This window comes from Macaca mulatta, chromosome 11 (genome assembly GCF_049350105.2).
Source record: "Macaca mulatta isolate MMU2019108-1 chromosome 11, T2T-MMU8v2.0, whole genome shotgun sequence".
Classification (NCBI taxonomy): domain Eukaryota; kingdom Metazoa; phylum Chordata; class Mammalia; order Primates; family Cercopithecidae; genus Macaca; species Macaca mulatta.
In genome coordinates, this window is record NC_133416.1 from 86,478,452 (window position 1) to 86,497,394 (window position 18,943).

Consider the following 18,943-nt stretch of genomic DNA (forward strand, 5'->3'; position numbering starts at 1 on the left):
ATCTATGGGGTACCTACCAATTTACTTCCACTTTAGAGATGAGGAAAGTGAGGCAGAGAGAGGTTAGATGACTTGCCCAAGATCACACAGCTAGTAAATAGTGGAGCCAGGATTTAAACTCAATGGCTGAACTCCAAAGCTTGGCTCTGAATGAGTGAAGAGATGCGTTTCTAGAAATCTAGCTTGGAGAGTCAAGAAAAGTAATAGGAAGGAGATGACATTTGATATATCTGGAAGGGCAAAGTGGGAAAGAAAGGAAACAATACACTCAGTGGAGACAACAATGTGGATAAAGTACTGAGGAATGGTGTACCTGCAGCATAATGGGTGCTCAAAAATGCAAATGAAAAAATGAGTATCTTTATAGCCCATGAGGTAAAAGGTTTTGCACATCTAAGTGTTGTATGACTAGTGCTCTCTGTCTGTTTCTTTCTTTCAGTGCCACCGTGGGCCTTAATCGCAATAGCCATAGTCGCAGTCCTTTTAGTCCTGACCTGCTGCTTTTGTATCTGTAAGAAATGTTTGTTCAAAAAGAAAAACAAGAAGAAGGGAAAGGAAAAAGGAGGAAAGAATGCCATTAACATGAAAGATGTAAAAGACTTAGGGAAGACAATGAAAGATCAGGTAATGTATTCTTTCCACATTTCTTCTTAGATTATTTTGTTTAAAAACGATAAACAAACGGTTTATTATTTTATGCCATATAATTATAGAAATAAACAACTTCTGGACCCATATTGTTTTTGAGATGCTTTGCAAACCTTTCAGTCATTGTTCAAGATCCCAAAGCATAATGGAGGCATTTGGCAGGGTTTTCCAATCTCCTGAGCATATAGAACAGAAAAGGGAATCCATGATCATCAGGTCCATCTTGATGGGTTTGGCGTATGAGAATGATGCTTGAATATTTTGATTACATCTGTTTAACCAGTCTTCATTGTGTTCAGAGTTAGAAAAATCAAATAAAAAGTCCTGAGTGTTTTTGCAGTTGGGCAGGGGATCTTTCTAATTTCTACTGTTTATAATCGCTGTTAAATAACTGAGTTTTACAGCTGTTCATCAAACTTGATGGAAGCTGCTTTTCCTACATGTCCATCCAGTTGAAAAATTAGTTCTCAAGAATAATGAGTTATATGGGAGAAGGGAGAGAAATATGAGCCAGTTCTAAAGAGCAAGACAGGACAGAATTTTTGCCTTATAAAAAAGTTTTCTTTCTAGCCGGGCACGGTGGCTCAAGCCTGTAATCCCAGCACTTTGGGAGGCTGAGACGGGCGGATCACAAGGTCAGGAGATCGAGACCATCCTGGCTAACACGGTGAAACCCCGTCTCTACTAAAAAATACAAAAAACTAGCCGGGCGAGGTGGCGGGCGCCTGTGGTCCCAGCTACTCGGGAGGCTGAGGCAGGAGAATGGCGTAAACCCGGGAGGCGGAGCTTGCAGTGAGCTGAGATCCGGCCACTGCACTCCAGCCTGGGCGACAGAGCCAGACTCAGTCTCAAAAAAAAAAAAAAAAAAAAAAAAAGTTTTCTTTCTTATTTCTTAAAAGACAAAATTCTCATTTCAATTTAATAAGGACAATTACAACCATAACACTGGTTATAAAATCCATCTGGCTGGGTTATGTTTCCAAGCCCAAAAAAGCTATTTGGCCTGTTCTTTCTGTTGCTATCTGTTTTTGGCTAAATTAATTGGACAACTTGGTTCAAGATAACGTTTACTATTATTAATAATTTTAAATGCCCCTTCATTTTTAAAATAATATTCATATTGAATATCTCTAAAGAATATTTAATTCATATTTTAAAATTAAAATGTATATATACAGTTTTTTATAGAAATAACATTTCAATTATCAGTGTTTTCCGTGAAATACAAAAGTTTTATTTATTCCCAAATAGCAAAATACATAGGCAGTTTTATAAATTCCTCTTATACTATTAATTACTATTAATCAAACTCTTAAACCTGAATCTCCTTAAGAACAATTTAATCAAGTGTAACAACAGGCATTTTAAGTACATTTGCGTTGTTTCCTAGTTCATTACACATTCAGGACACTAACTCCCCTTCCCAGCTTGAGTTTTAAACTCTTTTTCCTCAAAGACACTACAGTATCTATTGATAATAATTTCACAAAGGCTCATTTTTTACTTCCTGCATTTTTGTTTGGTTTTGGAGCTATGGAATGGATGGAATGCCTGTACTCATACTCAGAGAGTTTGGGACTGAGCTCGGAGTAGCAAGAGTTTGATTTTTCTGGCAATTTCTAATCACAGTCACAAAAGCCAATGCATAAACGTCCAACTACAAGTGTCTAATAAAGATTTTTCTCTTCAGTTAAGTAGAAACTAAAATTTCAAATCATGTCTTTATTTCCACACTTTTCATAGCAAGTAGGACTTGATAAAGATTTATTTAAACAACTTATTGGGAGATTAAGTGTGGAAATAACCTCCTAGATGGACATGGACTGAATAATATGTATGTTAATTTTATCAATATTATGAAAACAATAATTTGACAATAGATTACTATCATTTTCATAATTATCATAAAATTTGAATGTGGTTTCACTGTGTTCTAGAATTAATTAAAATTACTGAATAATGTTAAGTGATAACTATAACATTTCTTCCTAGGACAATAAATCTATAATATTTGTGGGATTTGTTCTGTATGATGTAAGATTATAATTTATGGCATAGTGGTGGTGTTTATTACCCCTGTTATGACCTGGATAAATGACCAAGATCTCAAATATAGAGAATTAATGGGGGTTAATTTTTCATTGATGATCTATTTTTTGGATGGGGAGAGACAGAGAAAATGATTCAAACAAAGAAATATTAAGAAGTCAGTGATAGTTTATAATAATCTGTTATTGCAAATTATTTAGAATGTCAACCACTCAAAAAGATGTTTTCAGTCATTTTAAGTAGATCACTTTGTCTACATAGGACATTAGCTAGGTCTCAATTTTACTAAGTTATGAGCAATTAAATGCACAGAATAAGATATAATTTGGACAGATGAATATACACTCCAGTGATAAACGTTTATATAACTGTAGCTTATGCTACTTTTTGAAGCAGACAAAAGTAGCTAATCATGGGTTCCATCAGTTTATGAAGAGGAAGGCTGAAAAAGCAAAACAGAATGTGCAGATTTTAAGAGAATGTTTTATCACATGATGATCGCCAGATCACCCAAAAATCAAAACAGCATGAATACAAATTAAAATTATTATTAAATAATTATATTTTCAAAATATCTTCAGCAGAATGTTGAAGTGAACATGGGAAGAAAATAAAGATGGCTTATGCCTCTCTCGTTTAAAAACAAGACAGATGTGAGAGGCATTTTAGATATAATTTCTTAATCTTAAGAAATATATATATAGGCTGTAGATACAGGATATAAACACTCTAGGACAATCAATACATTTTTACCATTTCAATTCATATCAAACTTACAGAAACTCAAATTTCAATATTCATGGCTACATGTCTCTATAGTAAGGTTTTGAAACCAAGGAAGATTTTTTAAATATTCTGCAATGATTACAAAAAGTATAGACATTTATGTTGCATAAAATACATATTTACGTGTTCTTTTGTATGCGTTAAAACTAGAGAACACTAACCAGACAGAAGGAAAATATTCACTTGTAAAGCCATAGGTCTGGAAAGGTCATTTCTCCATGGTTTTCACTAATGTGTGTGGATATTTTAATTTTTATTTCTTCCTTCTATGTCCTTATCTGTGTTGTGTCTCATGACTGTTCTGGACTGTCCCTTGCGGTAGGTTTCCTCTGCTACTTAGACATCCCTAGTCAACGCTCAGATACATTTAGTGGCCTGGCACCTGGGGCTCCACAGCTGAGGGTATATCATTCTGACACACATCAAGAGGCTGAACTAAATTGATTTCTTTAAAGATAAGGTGTTCTCATTTTAAACACGCTAACAGAGTAAATATAACAGTATTAGAAAGCTCAAGTTTTAAGTTGATGGACACAGAAAGAAATTCAGTCCCTTGCGCTACTTTTCCAGTGTGCCTTATTAAATCCAAATCTGAACAATGTCACTGAGAATGAACAAATGCTCCTTCTGATGGTTGCGAACACAGCACCTGTTGAATGTCAAAGCAAACCATAAGCATGTGCACTTCATCTTTGAAATTTAAAATAAGGTCTGATATTCCCAACCCAGCTTTTTCTACTGCAATTTATCAAACCTCAGAACTGCTAGATTTACAAGCTTTTTCTTCCGAATTTTGTTCCATGGAGGGGAAAATAGTGCTCTTGAGATATTATAATAGCTACTGATTTAATAGGTCTGAATTTAATGTGATGGTACAGAAAATGTCTTGCTTAAGCTCAGCCTTTGGGACAGGAATAGACTTAATCACTTCAGTGATGAACAGTGGCACTGAGAAATTATCAAAAATTTAGCCCTATTTCATGCAGAATAATTGCAGAGATGGTCCTGCCTTCTATTCAGGTAAAAGCCACTTAGGGAGAAGGAGATTTAATATATCAGCTATTTCAAATTGCATTGGGCTGAAACATGATACATAAATTCAGTTCTGAAAGAGACTTTTGAAAAGGTATTTTAATCGATGAATTTTTTATTATAATAATAGACTGACATGCAGATTTATCAAACAGAAATAGATGTTAAATAGTTTGCTATTATTTTTACAAAACCAAAAATCTTATAGGGAGGCAAATTACCTAAGCTGCAATTTCCTGAGCACATCTACGACAGTGTTAAAGACTTATACACAGCTAGGGTTTTGAAAGGGCAAAGGGATTCCACTGCCTAAAGTTCTCTAACTAAACTCAGCAGTCTTTTTTTTTTTTTTTTGTCACTTTACTATCACATGTTACCTTTAGTGACCAAGCCTCTTGTTCACAAGTTAAACAATTAATATAAATTTTTAAATATTTTCATGTTGTTTCCTGTCTTTAGCCCTATTAGTAATTCAACATTTTAACATTCAAAGAAACACCCAAGCATAGATTAAACTTTCCAAATTAAGGGGTTTGTAGCTAACCAAATTTGATAATGTTTCTACACAGATGTATATCATGACGGCAATTTTCAATTTTCAAAACTCACTGTCGGTTCCTAAGAAATTTCCAGCAAAGAAAGCAGAGGCATCTCTGACAACAGCTCAATTCTGTTGATATGACCTTCCCACCTGAATGAGTTCTATTAACCTGTGATACAGCCGAGTCTCAGTTTTTTCGAATCAAATTGGAGTTAACTGGGTGAAGCCAAATTAGAAAATCTTACAAATTCAAGGACTGACGGTGCCATTTTGAAGCATCACTGAAGGTCCCTGAGTAAGAGGGTGGATTGAACAGAGAATCTCCTTCCTGAGAACGCTGAACACAGCAAAGAAAAAAGACCATGTAGTCTTGGATGCGGGGGTAGCAGAGAGGAGGAACTGCGGTCTGATGACTGATGCCTATCTACAACCTGGTTATAATTCTTGCATTTGAGTTCTATGAGAATTCATAGATTCAATTTGAGAGCTAACAAGAGTTAAGATTCCTTTACTTTGTCAGAGATATAAAACAATCTACCACTGGTATGTCCATTTTGATTTCTGTGAGATTCTACAGTAATACACGCATGCATACACATATACAAAAATAGCAATAAAAATGCTATAACCTAAAACTAGGAGACAATAATTGTTGTATATAACATAACAACAAAGTTGAAATCATTAAAATACAAAGAGCCTTTGCAAATCAATAAGAAAAAGGCAAACAATACATAGACAAATTAGCAAAGGCTATGTACAGGCAGTCCCCAGAAGAAAAAATACAAATGGTTCATACACAGTTTTTAATCTTTTCAACCTCACACATAGTCAGGAAAATGTAATTTTGTATTATTTTAAATTTTGAGTAATGACTGTGTATAGACTTCTAATTAATTGTTCTAATTACTTAAAGCAATAAGAATTGCACATCCCTAGAAACAAAACTCATGTACTTACAAGCTTTATTAATGTTGATATTTTTAGCAAAATGTTTGCATGTTGGAAAAACATATTATATTTTTAGATTTTTTAAAAAGAAGAGCATTTGAATGAAACTTATGAGATAATGAGCTTTCTAATATTTCCATTTATAGCACACTTAAGTTTTAGGTTATAAAGAGTATTCAATTGGTCAGACTGAGTTTTGAGAGTTCAATACAATTGATTTTGCTCTTAAATACAAAATGAATTCTTATACCAATTTGTTTTTGACAGAATTGCAAACCTAACTCTTTTTATCTTTTGATATCAAATAGACTCTTAAATCAATTTAATTCAGCCTAGCTTTTGGTGGAGCTGTTATGAAAATAAAGTGGTAAACTGAAACTGGAAGTGGGGTGAACTTTTCTCTAAACATGGATTTGCTGGTGGCATGTTTTTTCCTCTTTTTCATACCATAATAAATGTAGATGTGAAACACAGGGAATTTAAATTTTCTGAGGATCATTACTGAACTATCTTTTTCATAGGAAACAAGGCAACAAAAGGCCATGCATTTGATATTAATTATTCCACTGCATGTAGCGATACTTTATATGATGCTGAGCATCTCTTTAAACTACATGAATGTGAAACCTGGCCTGGTTAATAGCATGTTTATCTTTCCTCTGAAAGCAGCAGTTTTATCAGAGCCAAATACAACACCAAGTTGATACTTTCTTTGCAAAAATGTTACATTTTTTGCTTGCAATATTCTGAGGGGCTTCTTCCATCGCTTTCATTTTGCTTGCTGATTGGGGAAAAAAATTCCGTGCACAAAAGGAATTTAAAAAAATATGTAAGCAGCAAATGTGAATGTGTGTCAAACAGATTTCCAGCATCTTAGTGCTTGCTTCGAACAGCTTGGAAGTGTAACTACAGGCCCAGTTCAATTTAAGTTTTAATGAAAATTCACTGAAATTCACATGTGATCCATTTCTCTATACATAGGCCCTCAAGGATGATGATGCTGAAACTGGATTGACTGATGGAGAAGAAAAAGAAGAACCCAAAGAAGAGGAGAAACTGGGAAAACTTCAATATTCACTGGATTATGATTTCCAAAATAACCAGGTCTGAAGTGGAGAAATGTCTTCAAATTCCATTATGTTTTCTGAAATTACCAAGTAGAAATTGCAGCAAGATACTTCTTAAAATAATTTTGTTTGCTGCGAGGAGAAAATGCAATTATCAACGCTATGGATGAAATAATTTCTAAGAACAGGCAGTCCCCTACTTGCTAATTTAACTTCTGGTAATTAGAATTCACAGTATTCAACCGATTACATCTACTTGTGGCACTTTCAGCAGGCAGAGAGAATACAAATTAACTTGAAGCAGTCGGTCTGCTTCTGAGAGGTTCTAGCCACAGTCTCACCTTCTCAGCTCCCTCAGCCCGAGCTGCAGCAACCTCCCTTGGACTCTACAGATTTAGAACTAGACAGGGCTAGGGGCCTTTGAGTTCGGCCACTATTCTAGCCAAAGTTTTGAAAAACGATAGAATGATTTGATAAGGGATCAAAGATGAAAAATTGACTCTGGTCCTTTCAATTTAAAAGCAGGATTGCCTTATATGGTACTAGGTGAAACTCCTAGTGCTAATGAGATAGCAATTCTAAAAGAGTGAGAAGACCAGAGACTTACTTCTAGTGCCTAGGAATATTGCCCAAAAAGTGACAAGGAATTAAGAAGGTAACAAAACAGGCATTTTTGCTTCAATTTCTCGTAAAGTCATGAAATGCCACCTAGATGAATAATAGTGGCTACCTTTTATTGACTACCTGTCAATAAAATAGAGATTGATGAAAGATAACTGTTAAAAGTCACTTTACATTCGAAGACATTCCAGGATCCACAACATTGATGAAAATGTTCCTTACCTTCTGAATTGTTACAGAAATGTGAAAGCTGGATAAGAATTAGGGGAATAGGCTAAGTTAGAGATCAGGTTTTTAAAAATCTGTAAGACAGACTGGGCGCGGTGGCTCACACCTATAATCCCAGCACTTTGGGAGGCTGAGGTGGGCAGATCACGAGGTCAGGAGATCAAGACCATCCTGGCTAACACGGTGAAACCCCGTCCCTACTAAAAATACAAAAAACTAGCCGGGCGAGGTGGCGGGCGCCTGTAGTCCCAGCTACTCCGGAGGCTGAGGCAGGAGAATGGCGTGGACCCGGGAGGCGGAGCTTGCAGTGAGCTGAGATCGCACCACTGCAGTCCAGCCTGGGGGACAGAGCGAGACTCCGTCTCAAAAAAAATTTAATTTAATGTAATTTAATTTAAAAATGTGTAAGACATAGCCCTTCTCCAAGTAGGAAAGTTTTAAACCTCTCCAGTTCATTTTGCTTCACTTACCTTTTTGGGTAAAGAAGAACTGATGAATGTAAAATAAATACAGTTACTAGTAATGCAGCATGTGTTAATGATTTCCAGTTTGATGAGGAATGAATAATAAATAAATAAAACACCAATGCTCATCTTTGATGACTAACATCCAAAGTCAGTAGTGCTGTGAGAGCTCTAAGCAGTTGCAGAAATTCTGTGTTTTATTTAGGAATTGACAGTTCAAATAATGTCTTCACTTTCTGAAGTTTCCAGAGGGTTCCTCATGAAGAATGTGTAAATATGCTGTCATAGTAAAAATAATTTTTTGATCAGCTTCATTATAGCCCTGGCTAGTTATTACATAATACGTTCTAGAAAACTACATTATTGGTTTACAGGTTCAGGTTTATAAGTCTACCATTTTTACTTAATTACATATGACATTTGTGATCATTTCTATCACTTCTACTAAAATTTGAGCGTCAGGATTTGGTTAGGAGCAAAACCTCTTATTGATATATTCTAGGAAAGATCAAGGACAACTTATATTGGTCTTAATGTATAACATATTTTCCAAAAAATTAATCCGACTTTCTATATGCATCCAATACTTTTCTCATCATTTATTGACCATTCATATTTTCCAGTGGAAATCTAGTGGTGTCTCATCCTGGTTAGTCATAATTTTGAAGCTTTTAAGTTAGCTTTAATTATTAATACTGTAAGTATCATTTTATAAAGTAGCATTTTTAAGAAAATAATAACACTGAAAATATTTTTACTAAAATATAGTAAGAGTACATTTACTGTTCCCTTTCCAGCAAACATCAAATCTAAAAAGTTATTTCATTCTGAGAAACTGATGAATTTTTAAAATATTACGCATTGATTTTTTTCCCAAATATTCTCATTTGATTTATAAAGTGATTCCTAAGAGGCAGGAAGATAAAGTCTGAAAAACTTCATAAAGTTTGGATCAAATATGTATGTTTGCTTACCAAAACTAAAAGACAACCCTAACATATTTTAATTAAGACACTTTCATGGTAGAGAGAAATGTGATATTTATCTCTTAGGCCGAAGTCAGAACAAGGTTGGAAAAAGTAACCTCATTCTTTATTAACAAAATATCCGAAAACTCTAAATCATAAATCATCTAGCTTCTAAAGAGTTGAAGCCATCTCTCTCGTGTTATTTTCTGCTCAAAAGAAAATTGGTTATAAAAAGTGAGGATGAGGAAATAGAATCTTATTTATTCGCATTGCTGCATAAAGGTAAATACCAAATACAAATTTAGCAAACAGACAGACAGACTGTTTGCTTTACTAATCATGTCTTTATAATCTGATGCCTATTTTAGCTATTTTTTGACCATCTGTCTGTGTTTTGTATACCTACAATCTAGCATTCTTATTGCCACTGTCATATCATGATTCCACAAAAAAGATATTGAAGCATTAAAATGGAAACAACATAATCATTCAGGTTATTGGTCCATGTTAAAAATTGAGCCACCTAGCCAAAATGCACTTAAGTACATGGTGAGTCACAATTAAAATGGCTATGCTTTTTTTTTTAAGGAGGTGAATTGCTGTTTTACTCTACTAGTTAAAAAGGCATGAACTCAAATTCTCAGACTGTGATGTAAAAACCTGTGGTGTTACTGCATTTACCAAATGGCATATACCTTGAATAACAATAAGAGTCTACTTTGTTTCCTGTATGGATCTAAATCAGTCTGTTGACGCAAAATCTCTAATGACAGAGTATCTATGATGGTGTACACACACCTCTTTTTTCTTTGCAAAAATATTAACAATGCCATAATACTTTAATATTCATAATGAGGCTTAAGGACGCATCAGTAAGAAAACAGACTTAAAGAAATGTAGATAGTTCTGTGGTGCTTGGAAAAAATAAAAAAATAGTTACTCAACATTAGAAAACCTCACCTCCAATCTCCCTTCCTCCCTATGAAGCTGAAATTACATTTCTTTGACTCCATGTCCTATATTTAAACACAGAATCTCACAGATAATAATCATTCTACTGTAAGTTAAAATAAATGTAGCCAGCGCCCAAGTGAAGGTCAAATATAATAGAAACTAGAAGATCTTATTTTTTATCTCAAAATGCTACCCAATTTCTAAGAAATTTCTACTCAGCTGGTCTGAGGCTTTGATAAAGAATAAAAGCTTCCCACTTTATAATTACAAACTTGCGATTGCTTAACAATGTATTTTCACTTACAAATCATGCTCTGGAAAGAAAAACAATGCACAAGGGTTTTTAGCAACTGGAAAGTTATTTGATTACCACTCTTTTGCAAAAATGAACTCCATATTTAACTGCAACCAGCAACCTTTTAAAAAGCCTCCTTTGTGCTTAAAACCAGGCTTCCCAGAGCCTGCATCTGTCATAATTGGGTTTCCGAAGTCTACATAGCTCACTTCATTTGCCTTCTGTATTCAGATTCATAAGAGAATAAGAGTTTATTAAAACGAAATAGGAAGAGGGAGAAATTCCAATATGCAGCATTGTGAACAAATCGATCTTTTCCAAAACGTCCACTAATATTTATGTTTGCTGTATCCTCTCATTTATTTCAGCTGCTGGTAGGGATCATTCAGGCTGCCGAACTGCCCGCCTTGGACATGGGGGGCACATCTGATCCTTATGTGAAAGTGTTTCTGCTACCTGATAAGAAGAAGAAATTTGAGACAAAAGTCCACCGAAAAACCCTTAATCCTGTCTTCAATGAGCAATTTACTTTCAAGGTATTTTTTAATATTTATTTATAACCTTTCCTTTGTTGTTTTAGTTAAAAGACTGATCTCATCCTGTCACATACATAGACATGCACATGAATGCTTGTTCAGGGACTCACAATAATTCCAGTAAGAACATGCAAAATTCGTATCTTCACTACAGTCAAGATTCAATATTGCCTTTCAGTGTGTTCAGAGTACGATTCAGTTCAGTCATTTCGGAATGGAATTGACTAGAACATGACTAGGATGTCATAGTCACATCTAAAAAGTGAGATCCCTACCTAACATAAAGCCAAAAGAATGAAATCATTATTTTTCTAAATTTCAAAGTTCATGAAAATAGGTACATCTGTTGCAATCCCAGGATTAAGTAAGCTATGTCCCAATGCTTAAATGGTACACATAGACATGACTCTTGTAACAAAATTCTGTGTGTAGAAGGGCAGTTTGAGCACGTTAAAGTCATTCTTCTTAACTAATCAATAAAAGGAATATGAACACACTGTTTTTTTGCATTTCTAGCCTTTGTCCTTTACTCTAGGTTCTGCTCTGATGTTCTTCATCTTGTTGAGGCACCTCAGTTGACAAACAATAATAGAGATTCCAGCCATTTAATATCTCATCAGGAAAACATGCCTTGCAGGTCTCCAGGATCTTTGTGGATCTTGGCTTGAAATCATTCATAAAAACAATTCTTTTGGTGGATATCTTTAACATGCGAAAAAAAACTTTCTAATGCATTACTCAGAACAATATGTTTGTGAAAAATGAAATGTCTGTGAATATGCCAGCAGGCTAATTCAAAATCACCGCGTCCATCAGCCAGGCTTAGCATGTGCCTTGTGTTAGCAAACATTCTGGGATGAAATAAATTGAAAATGAGGGCATGAGTCATTTTCTCAAACCTTGTTTTCAATTATGTAAAGGGGAAGTGTCTTTCTATTCACTCTAAAATTTCTGAGTTTTCAAGACAAAGGTCCCTCATGGATTGTCAGTAATCTTATTTAAAATCTGGTTTTGCTGTACCTAGACAGTGAATTTAAAGTAGCAGTAAAGACATTCTGGAAATACTCAGCTCATGAAGAGTATTTGCTCATGAAGCTTAATCACTGTAGCCAACATACCACAAAACATAAGGTGGAAATAAAATTTTAAAAATATTGTAATAGTAATCACAGTTGTTTTATTCATCTATTTATTAACCTTAACTTAGGTCAGCAGTTTCTGACCAAAACTTAGTGAGGAAATTCTTAAATTATATGAGCTAATGTATTGGGGCTTTGTTTTATATTGCATTACCTACATTATTATTTCTTTAAAAAAATGCTAATAATTTTATTAGTAATTTCTATAAAACCAAGTATAATTATTGAAATTTTTGAATTCTCTATACATTTGTATCAAGTTTCATTTTATTTCAGACAGGTTGATCAAACTGCACATAATCCACAGTATAATATATTCTGCTATATTTAAAAACACTTCAATTTTTCTAGAGAGCTGGTTAGACATTGTAGATTACTCATCTTGAAATGCCAAGAGGCAATATGATATAGGAATGGAAGTATAAAAGACTTTAAAGAGGGCTGGCTTTACAATGGATTTAAACACTGAACAGGAACTCAACATGCCTGAAACTAAATTCGTCTTCTTTTCCTCCAAACAGTTATCTGAAGGAGCTAGTAATCATTCAAACAATAAATATTTTCAAGGGCTTCTTCTGCGCTAGGTGTTTTACATATATTCATTCATCCCCAAAACAGCCCCATGAAGCAGCCATTATTACAGTATTATCACAATTTAATAGATGAATAAACTGATGTTTAATCATGTGCCCCAAGCCCTTTAGTTGGAAAGTCCAAATCTGGTACAAGGTCTGTCTGACCCCAAGCCCAGATTTTTGACTGTTGGCTCTTTGAGTACAATCATTAGAAAGTCTAGAGAGATTTTAGATATACAATAAAATTTTCAAGGGTTTAATCCCTACTCTAAAATATTTTGTTTCTTTCTTTGAGAGTCAGCCCTTTGGAAGGGTTTGTTTTCCATTCCTTCTAAAATGGAAAAAGTATGATGCTTACTTTTTAATCATAATGTCTTAATAAAATAATCAGATTCCAAACAGATGATACATAAATGACAGAAAAGAAAAACTCTTTGGAAAACTAAAATTTCTTCTATGTAGATGGCCTAATATTCTTCCTTTTCTTCCCTCCTTAATATACAGTTAATTGAGAAATGTTTGCTGAAGCATAAGACAACCATTTACACTGATAAAATAATAGGAAGTGTATGAAAATTGATCAAACCTTTAAGACAAGTCTAAACAATTTCTTAATTAGGTATTTCTACCCAGTTACTGAAGTGTAGCTTACTTGGATTGCACTGCTCTCACTGAATATTAAAAATGTCACTAATAAACATCCCAACCCATAGCATCTGTCCCAGATATATTTGAACAGCTGGAGAATTCATCAGTTCTTGGCCTTTTGCCACCACTCATCCTAAAACATGTCATACCCAAGAATGAACTTCAAAACCCATATTATAATGCACCTCTGATATTCAAAACATCAATTTCCTAGTCAGTTCTTGTCAATCAACAAATTATTTTAAGGAGTAGGTGAGGCACTTGTGAATATCATTTCAATCCTTTCAGACTCCTTGCATAGTCTTTAATAAATCATTGCTCCATTGAACTGTGGCATTTAAATGCCTTGAAAGAGTTAATGGAACATTTGAAAAAAGTTATTTGCCCCTCAGTAAGTTACACCCTGACAATATAACTTATAACAACAATAACAACACAATATTCTACAAGAAAAACTTATTTATAGTCAGATGCAATTGGCTTGTTTATTCTTTTATTAATCTTAAGGATTCATAGCATGACTAATAGCAGGATCCATTATTAATAATGCTAACAGCTTCTAGAACTTTGAGATAAAGCAATAAATCACTAAAAATTCCCATTTTCTCTCAAGTAATTTTAGCCTCAAGCAGTTTGTCAAAAGTCTCAATTTAAAAAATAACCAAAAACAAAATTATATCCCTGTTCTGTTTATGCAACATAAATATTAAATTAAGCACCATGAACAAGTAACATGTTTTAAGCATTTTTATGACTGGATATTTTATCCTCATTGCTTTTTATTTAGGTGCCATACTCGGAATTGGGTGGCAAAACCCTGGTGATGGCTGTATATGATTTTGATCGTTTCTCTAAGCATGACATCATTGGAGAATTTAAAGTCCCTATGAACACAGTGGATTTTGGCCATGTAACTGAGGAATGGCGTGACCTGCAAAGTGCTGAGAAGGAAGAGGTAAGGCAATTATTAGCATTTCTAACATCACAAGCTGTACTCGCCAGTTGCTGCTCATATAATAACTTACTGAGAAATACTCTTTACAAAGGGGGGTGTAGGCCTCTAGCTGTTGAGAGCTGGTAAAATAGGGCCAAGGGCATTGCACCACTTTGTTAAAAAGTGTACAGGTCTTCTGGGTGTTATTTGAAAGGAGAGAGAGAAATTTGTATACTGGATCTAGAAACAGCAACCCTGGACACAAACAAACGCACATGCACACAGGAACTCTTTCTAAAAGCTTACAAAAGGCCACACACACTCATAAACTACTGCTTTAAAAGGACAATGAAAAATTATTTTATTTCTCATATTTTTCCACAATCATTTTGTGTTTTCTGCATAGGTTACGTAGCTATTACACAGAAATAAAGTGGTACTTTTTCCTTGATTGTTTCTTCATATCACAGACAGTTCATTGTTTCTCCTAAAGATATGAGAGCATAATTGGTGAAACATCAAATATAATTCACAAAGCCTGATATTAAGTCCATTTTTTAAATGACTCACATTTTATGCTACTCCTCACATTGTTTATCCCCAGTTTTAATAGTTTAGCCCAGTATTTTTCCGTGACTTAAAAAGGGAAGTTCAATATGTTTAGTGCATTTAAGCTTCATAATAATCAATTGTATCTGATTATGCAATGCCTGCCTGGCACCAGCATTTTTCTCTGCAAACATTTCAGTGGACCAATACTAGAAAAGCAAACAACCCGTAGCTTCTCCAAATTCCTAAAACAACTCCTTTCCCAGTCACTCTTTAGTTCCTGACATACAGCTGTAATTACCCAAGGGATGGCTGACCGCTCAGTCATTTAGGATCTCCAGGTCCCTAGGATTCCCTGGCCTCTTGGGGTCCCCAGGGAGATCATGGAGAGAGTCAGACCTTCAGAGAAACTCAGTTAAGTCCATCACCTGGGAATTCTCTCAGCCTAAGGTCTGCTGTGACCAATCTGAAGCTATGAACTTTATACCCCCTATATGATGAAATGAGGTTTTAGAACAGGCCTTTTAATTCCCATGATGAAACTGAAGTTTTCACTCTAAAATTGCTATTTGATATTTGATTTTACAAAATGAGTCAAAAATACTTAAGTTAGGCTTTGCTTTTTTGGGGGGAAAAAAAAAGTATATATACTTATACTTTCCAAAAAGAAAGCAGAGCTTTAAGTATTTTTGTATATAATATTCATGTATACATATTTTATATATATATTTATATATTATAAATATTTATAATTTATATATATTATAAATATATAAATATATATATTTATATATTTATATATATATATATACACACACATGCCATCTCAATATCTAAGAATGTTGACTAACCTTTCTTAGATATTGAGACAGATTTAGCCCTACTGTGGATATTCAAGAATACCCAAGAAAAATACTGAGTTTTAAAATCATATGATTTTATGGATAGTTCTTTCCTATAAGTGAACTAATAGTAATGTTACAGACATCTTAATGAAAAAAATTCAATCATTCAATTACAGTGTTCATAATTATTTAACAAAGTAGTGAGATATTTCATTGAATATTTTATTGAAGTGTTTGACTTTGTGTAAATTGTTTGGGGGGAAAAGTAGGACCATAACAAATGTTTATTAACTGATTGGTTTTCATTAGTTGGCTGGTGTTTGGTTGGCTTGTTCGTTGAATATTGAGAACATGAACCACTGGTACTTCACAATGCCCACCTGTGCAGGGTGCATGGCTCACACCTATTACCTTCACCTGGATAATTATCGGGTGGTAATGACATCCCAGATCACACTCAGTGGGTTTCTGAAAAATTGTGCATTTTTTTTTTCTGAGTTAAGGGAATGTAGACCATTGAGCAAGTTTCTTCTTTCATAAATCTTTGAGTACAAGCAGAATTTGAAACTTAACACCAAGTTGACAGGTTTCGCTCTAGAATCTAGGGGGTTAGGTACACTGCCCATTCAGAATTTTAACCTAGAAAGTGGCCTAACATGATTTGCCCCTTATCTTACTTACCGATGAAATAGAATAGAATGTGAAGTACCCAGCATAGAGTCTGGCATATGGTAAATGTTCACTAAGTGAGAGCTCTCTCGTACCTTTTTCTTGGTTAATTTTGTGTGTTCTCTTTCCCCATTTTGTGTGTTCATCTCCTCATTTGTTGTGTCCCTCTATTTTTATCTACTTCTCCATCCTTTTTCTCACCACTGCGCTTACTGAGTATCTGTAAGAGTTATTAATGGGAAATATTAATTTTATCATTACACTTGTAAAACTCTAGAGACTTTCCTCTTTGATTTCTACTCAGAAATAGAAATTTTTGGTTTTCAGTTGGACTATTTCTCTTTATCAAGATATAGGTTATAAAAAACTGTATAAGACAGATGTCTAGCTTACAAAGTATCTCTAGATGACTAGACCCAGTTAGAAACTTTTTCATAATAAAGGAAGTAAGATTCCAATTACATTTTATATATGAAGAATTATATATTCTCAATGATATGTGCTCTAACTTTGCATGCCACTGTCCATTAATTGCAGAAAATTATAATTGTGTGAATAAATTGAAGTCTTAGATTGACTTTTAGATTTTTGATTTTAAAGAAATTGTTTTTCCACTTTACATGAGCAATTTTGTTCATGATTTTAGTTTTGCTTTCATCTAACAGTGTTAAGCGTTATTTTTAATGTCATAATGAGATGAAAGATATCAAAGAAAGTGAGAAAAAGGAATTCAAGGAACAGCTTTGGAATCTAGAAACAGTACTGCTAATCAGAGTAAGCTGTTCTGCCAGAGACTTGGATTTAAACAGGTTAAATCAGACCCAATGACAGCCAACTCTGTGATGTTAATTAAATGCAGTCAGGTTTTGTTGCCAGAAAGTTGACAACTATAAGTCATAAGATGATGAAGTAATTGTGTAGCTTAAAGGATTGTGTCCTATTTTTTGTGACTAAATAATGTGTAAGCAATTTAGAAAGAAATGGGAATGAACATGGATAGTGTAAGAGCTCATTTGGAAGTGATTAGACCCATGTTTAAAAGGAAGTAATGTGGAAGAGATAAGCTGTACCAGGAAGAGCAACAGCAAAAGCACATGGTTCCCACTATTTGATTCTGTCCCCAGGTGGAAATATTACTGGTGAGGTTTCCATTTGGCTTGATCGTGTTCTGCAAATTTACACAATCAAAGCCACCTCACTGGTTCCATTCACTTGCTAGTTTGTTTTTTTAACGATGCATGGTCGACTACTTTCTTCCTCCACTTCCCCACCTTCTAACAGATGAAGGTGGAATTTGACCTTGGAGACAGGTCAACCTTTCTCTTATTTTTGTTTCTTTAAAACAGAAATATGTATCCTCTGAGTTCCTAGAGATGGTTATATATAAAACTGTTGTTTCTTAATTTTTTTCTTTCTCAGTATATGGCTTCAAAATCATCTTTGGTAATCAGTATACAATTCTTCAATGTGCAAAAGGCTACCAGTATGTATAGCCCCAAGCTGTCTAAGTTGAATCTTCGAGATTTTCTTCTTTTTATTCTTTCAAAAAATAAGTATTTATGGTATACGCAAGTCAAACCTGAAACCAATCTTTATCGTTTTAGAATAATCTATTTAAAATTTTGACTTATTTCAAACATTGCAATCAACAGCTATGACTCCATTTTTCCCTTCTTATAAATTTCACTTACGTCCAATTTTAAAGTTGTCTCAGTTCTGTACCCCAGGATCAGATAGATCATCAAACTATTTAAACCCTTTTTATTTTAACATTTCATTCCATTTTTAAAATTTATTTTTATCTCCCTGCCTTCTACTATATAGAGAGATATTTGTTATCTCTAAAAACAGCATAAGGAATAGATAGCAGCAGAAAAAAAAACTAAGCCTTTTTTTAACATTCCACCCTGACATGCTGCAAGCCCTCATGACTTGAGCAGTTACTGTTTTATTGTTTTGTTTCCATTAGAGAATAAGTCTATCACCTTTGCTTTGTGTAAAATTTGGTAAAGAGTGATTTTTAAATGAGATTCTGTAATCTAGTGCAAATGGAAAAAAAATTGATTGCAGAATTAAAACAAGTTGGAACATAATTTAATTAGTATCCAAGCAGAAGGGAAGAGAAACTACTTTAATGCCTTAATGGAAAATCAATTTTGCAAGAAAATTTCACATTTTTAAGCCTAATTAGAAAAACATTTACTTCACAGAAAAGCGTGTGAAGAATACATATTCAATCAAATGGCAACAGTTTTTTAACCTCCAATGGTCAATTCCTTGGTACTTCTTCAGAGTGAGTTAAAGTCATTATTCCTTATGGCATCTTTTATGCCCAAGGATCATGAAAGAAGTGATGCTGTTTCTAAGTACATTTAGCAATCAGATGGCAACTATGCTCTCCAAGAATCTCCACCCACCAATCACTGCCCTGATTGGAAATCCTT

General features: G+C 34.1%; 1 protein-coding gene across 2 annotated transcripts in view; it reads left to right on the forward strand.

The window, feature by feature from the left end:
- The window catches only part of SYT1 (synaptotagmin 1), a 594,417-nt gene that overhangs the window by 421,041 nt on the left and 154,433 nt on the right, over positions 1-18,943 (forward strand). Inside the window, exons 5-8 of one of the 2 annotated variants that reach the window (XM_001084620.4) lie at positions 440-624; positions 6,989-7,111; positions 10,973-11,140; positions 14,290-14,457. In XM_001084620.4, coding sequence (XP_001084620.1) covers positions 440-624; positions 6,989-7,111; positions 10,973-11,140; positions 14,290-14,457 — 644 coding nt within the window. The remainder of the gene's footprint in view (positions 1-439; positions 625-6,988; positions 7,112-10,972; positions 11,141-14,289; positions 14,458-18,943) is intronic. The other variant, XM_015152348.3, reaches the window with a different exon arrangement.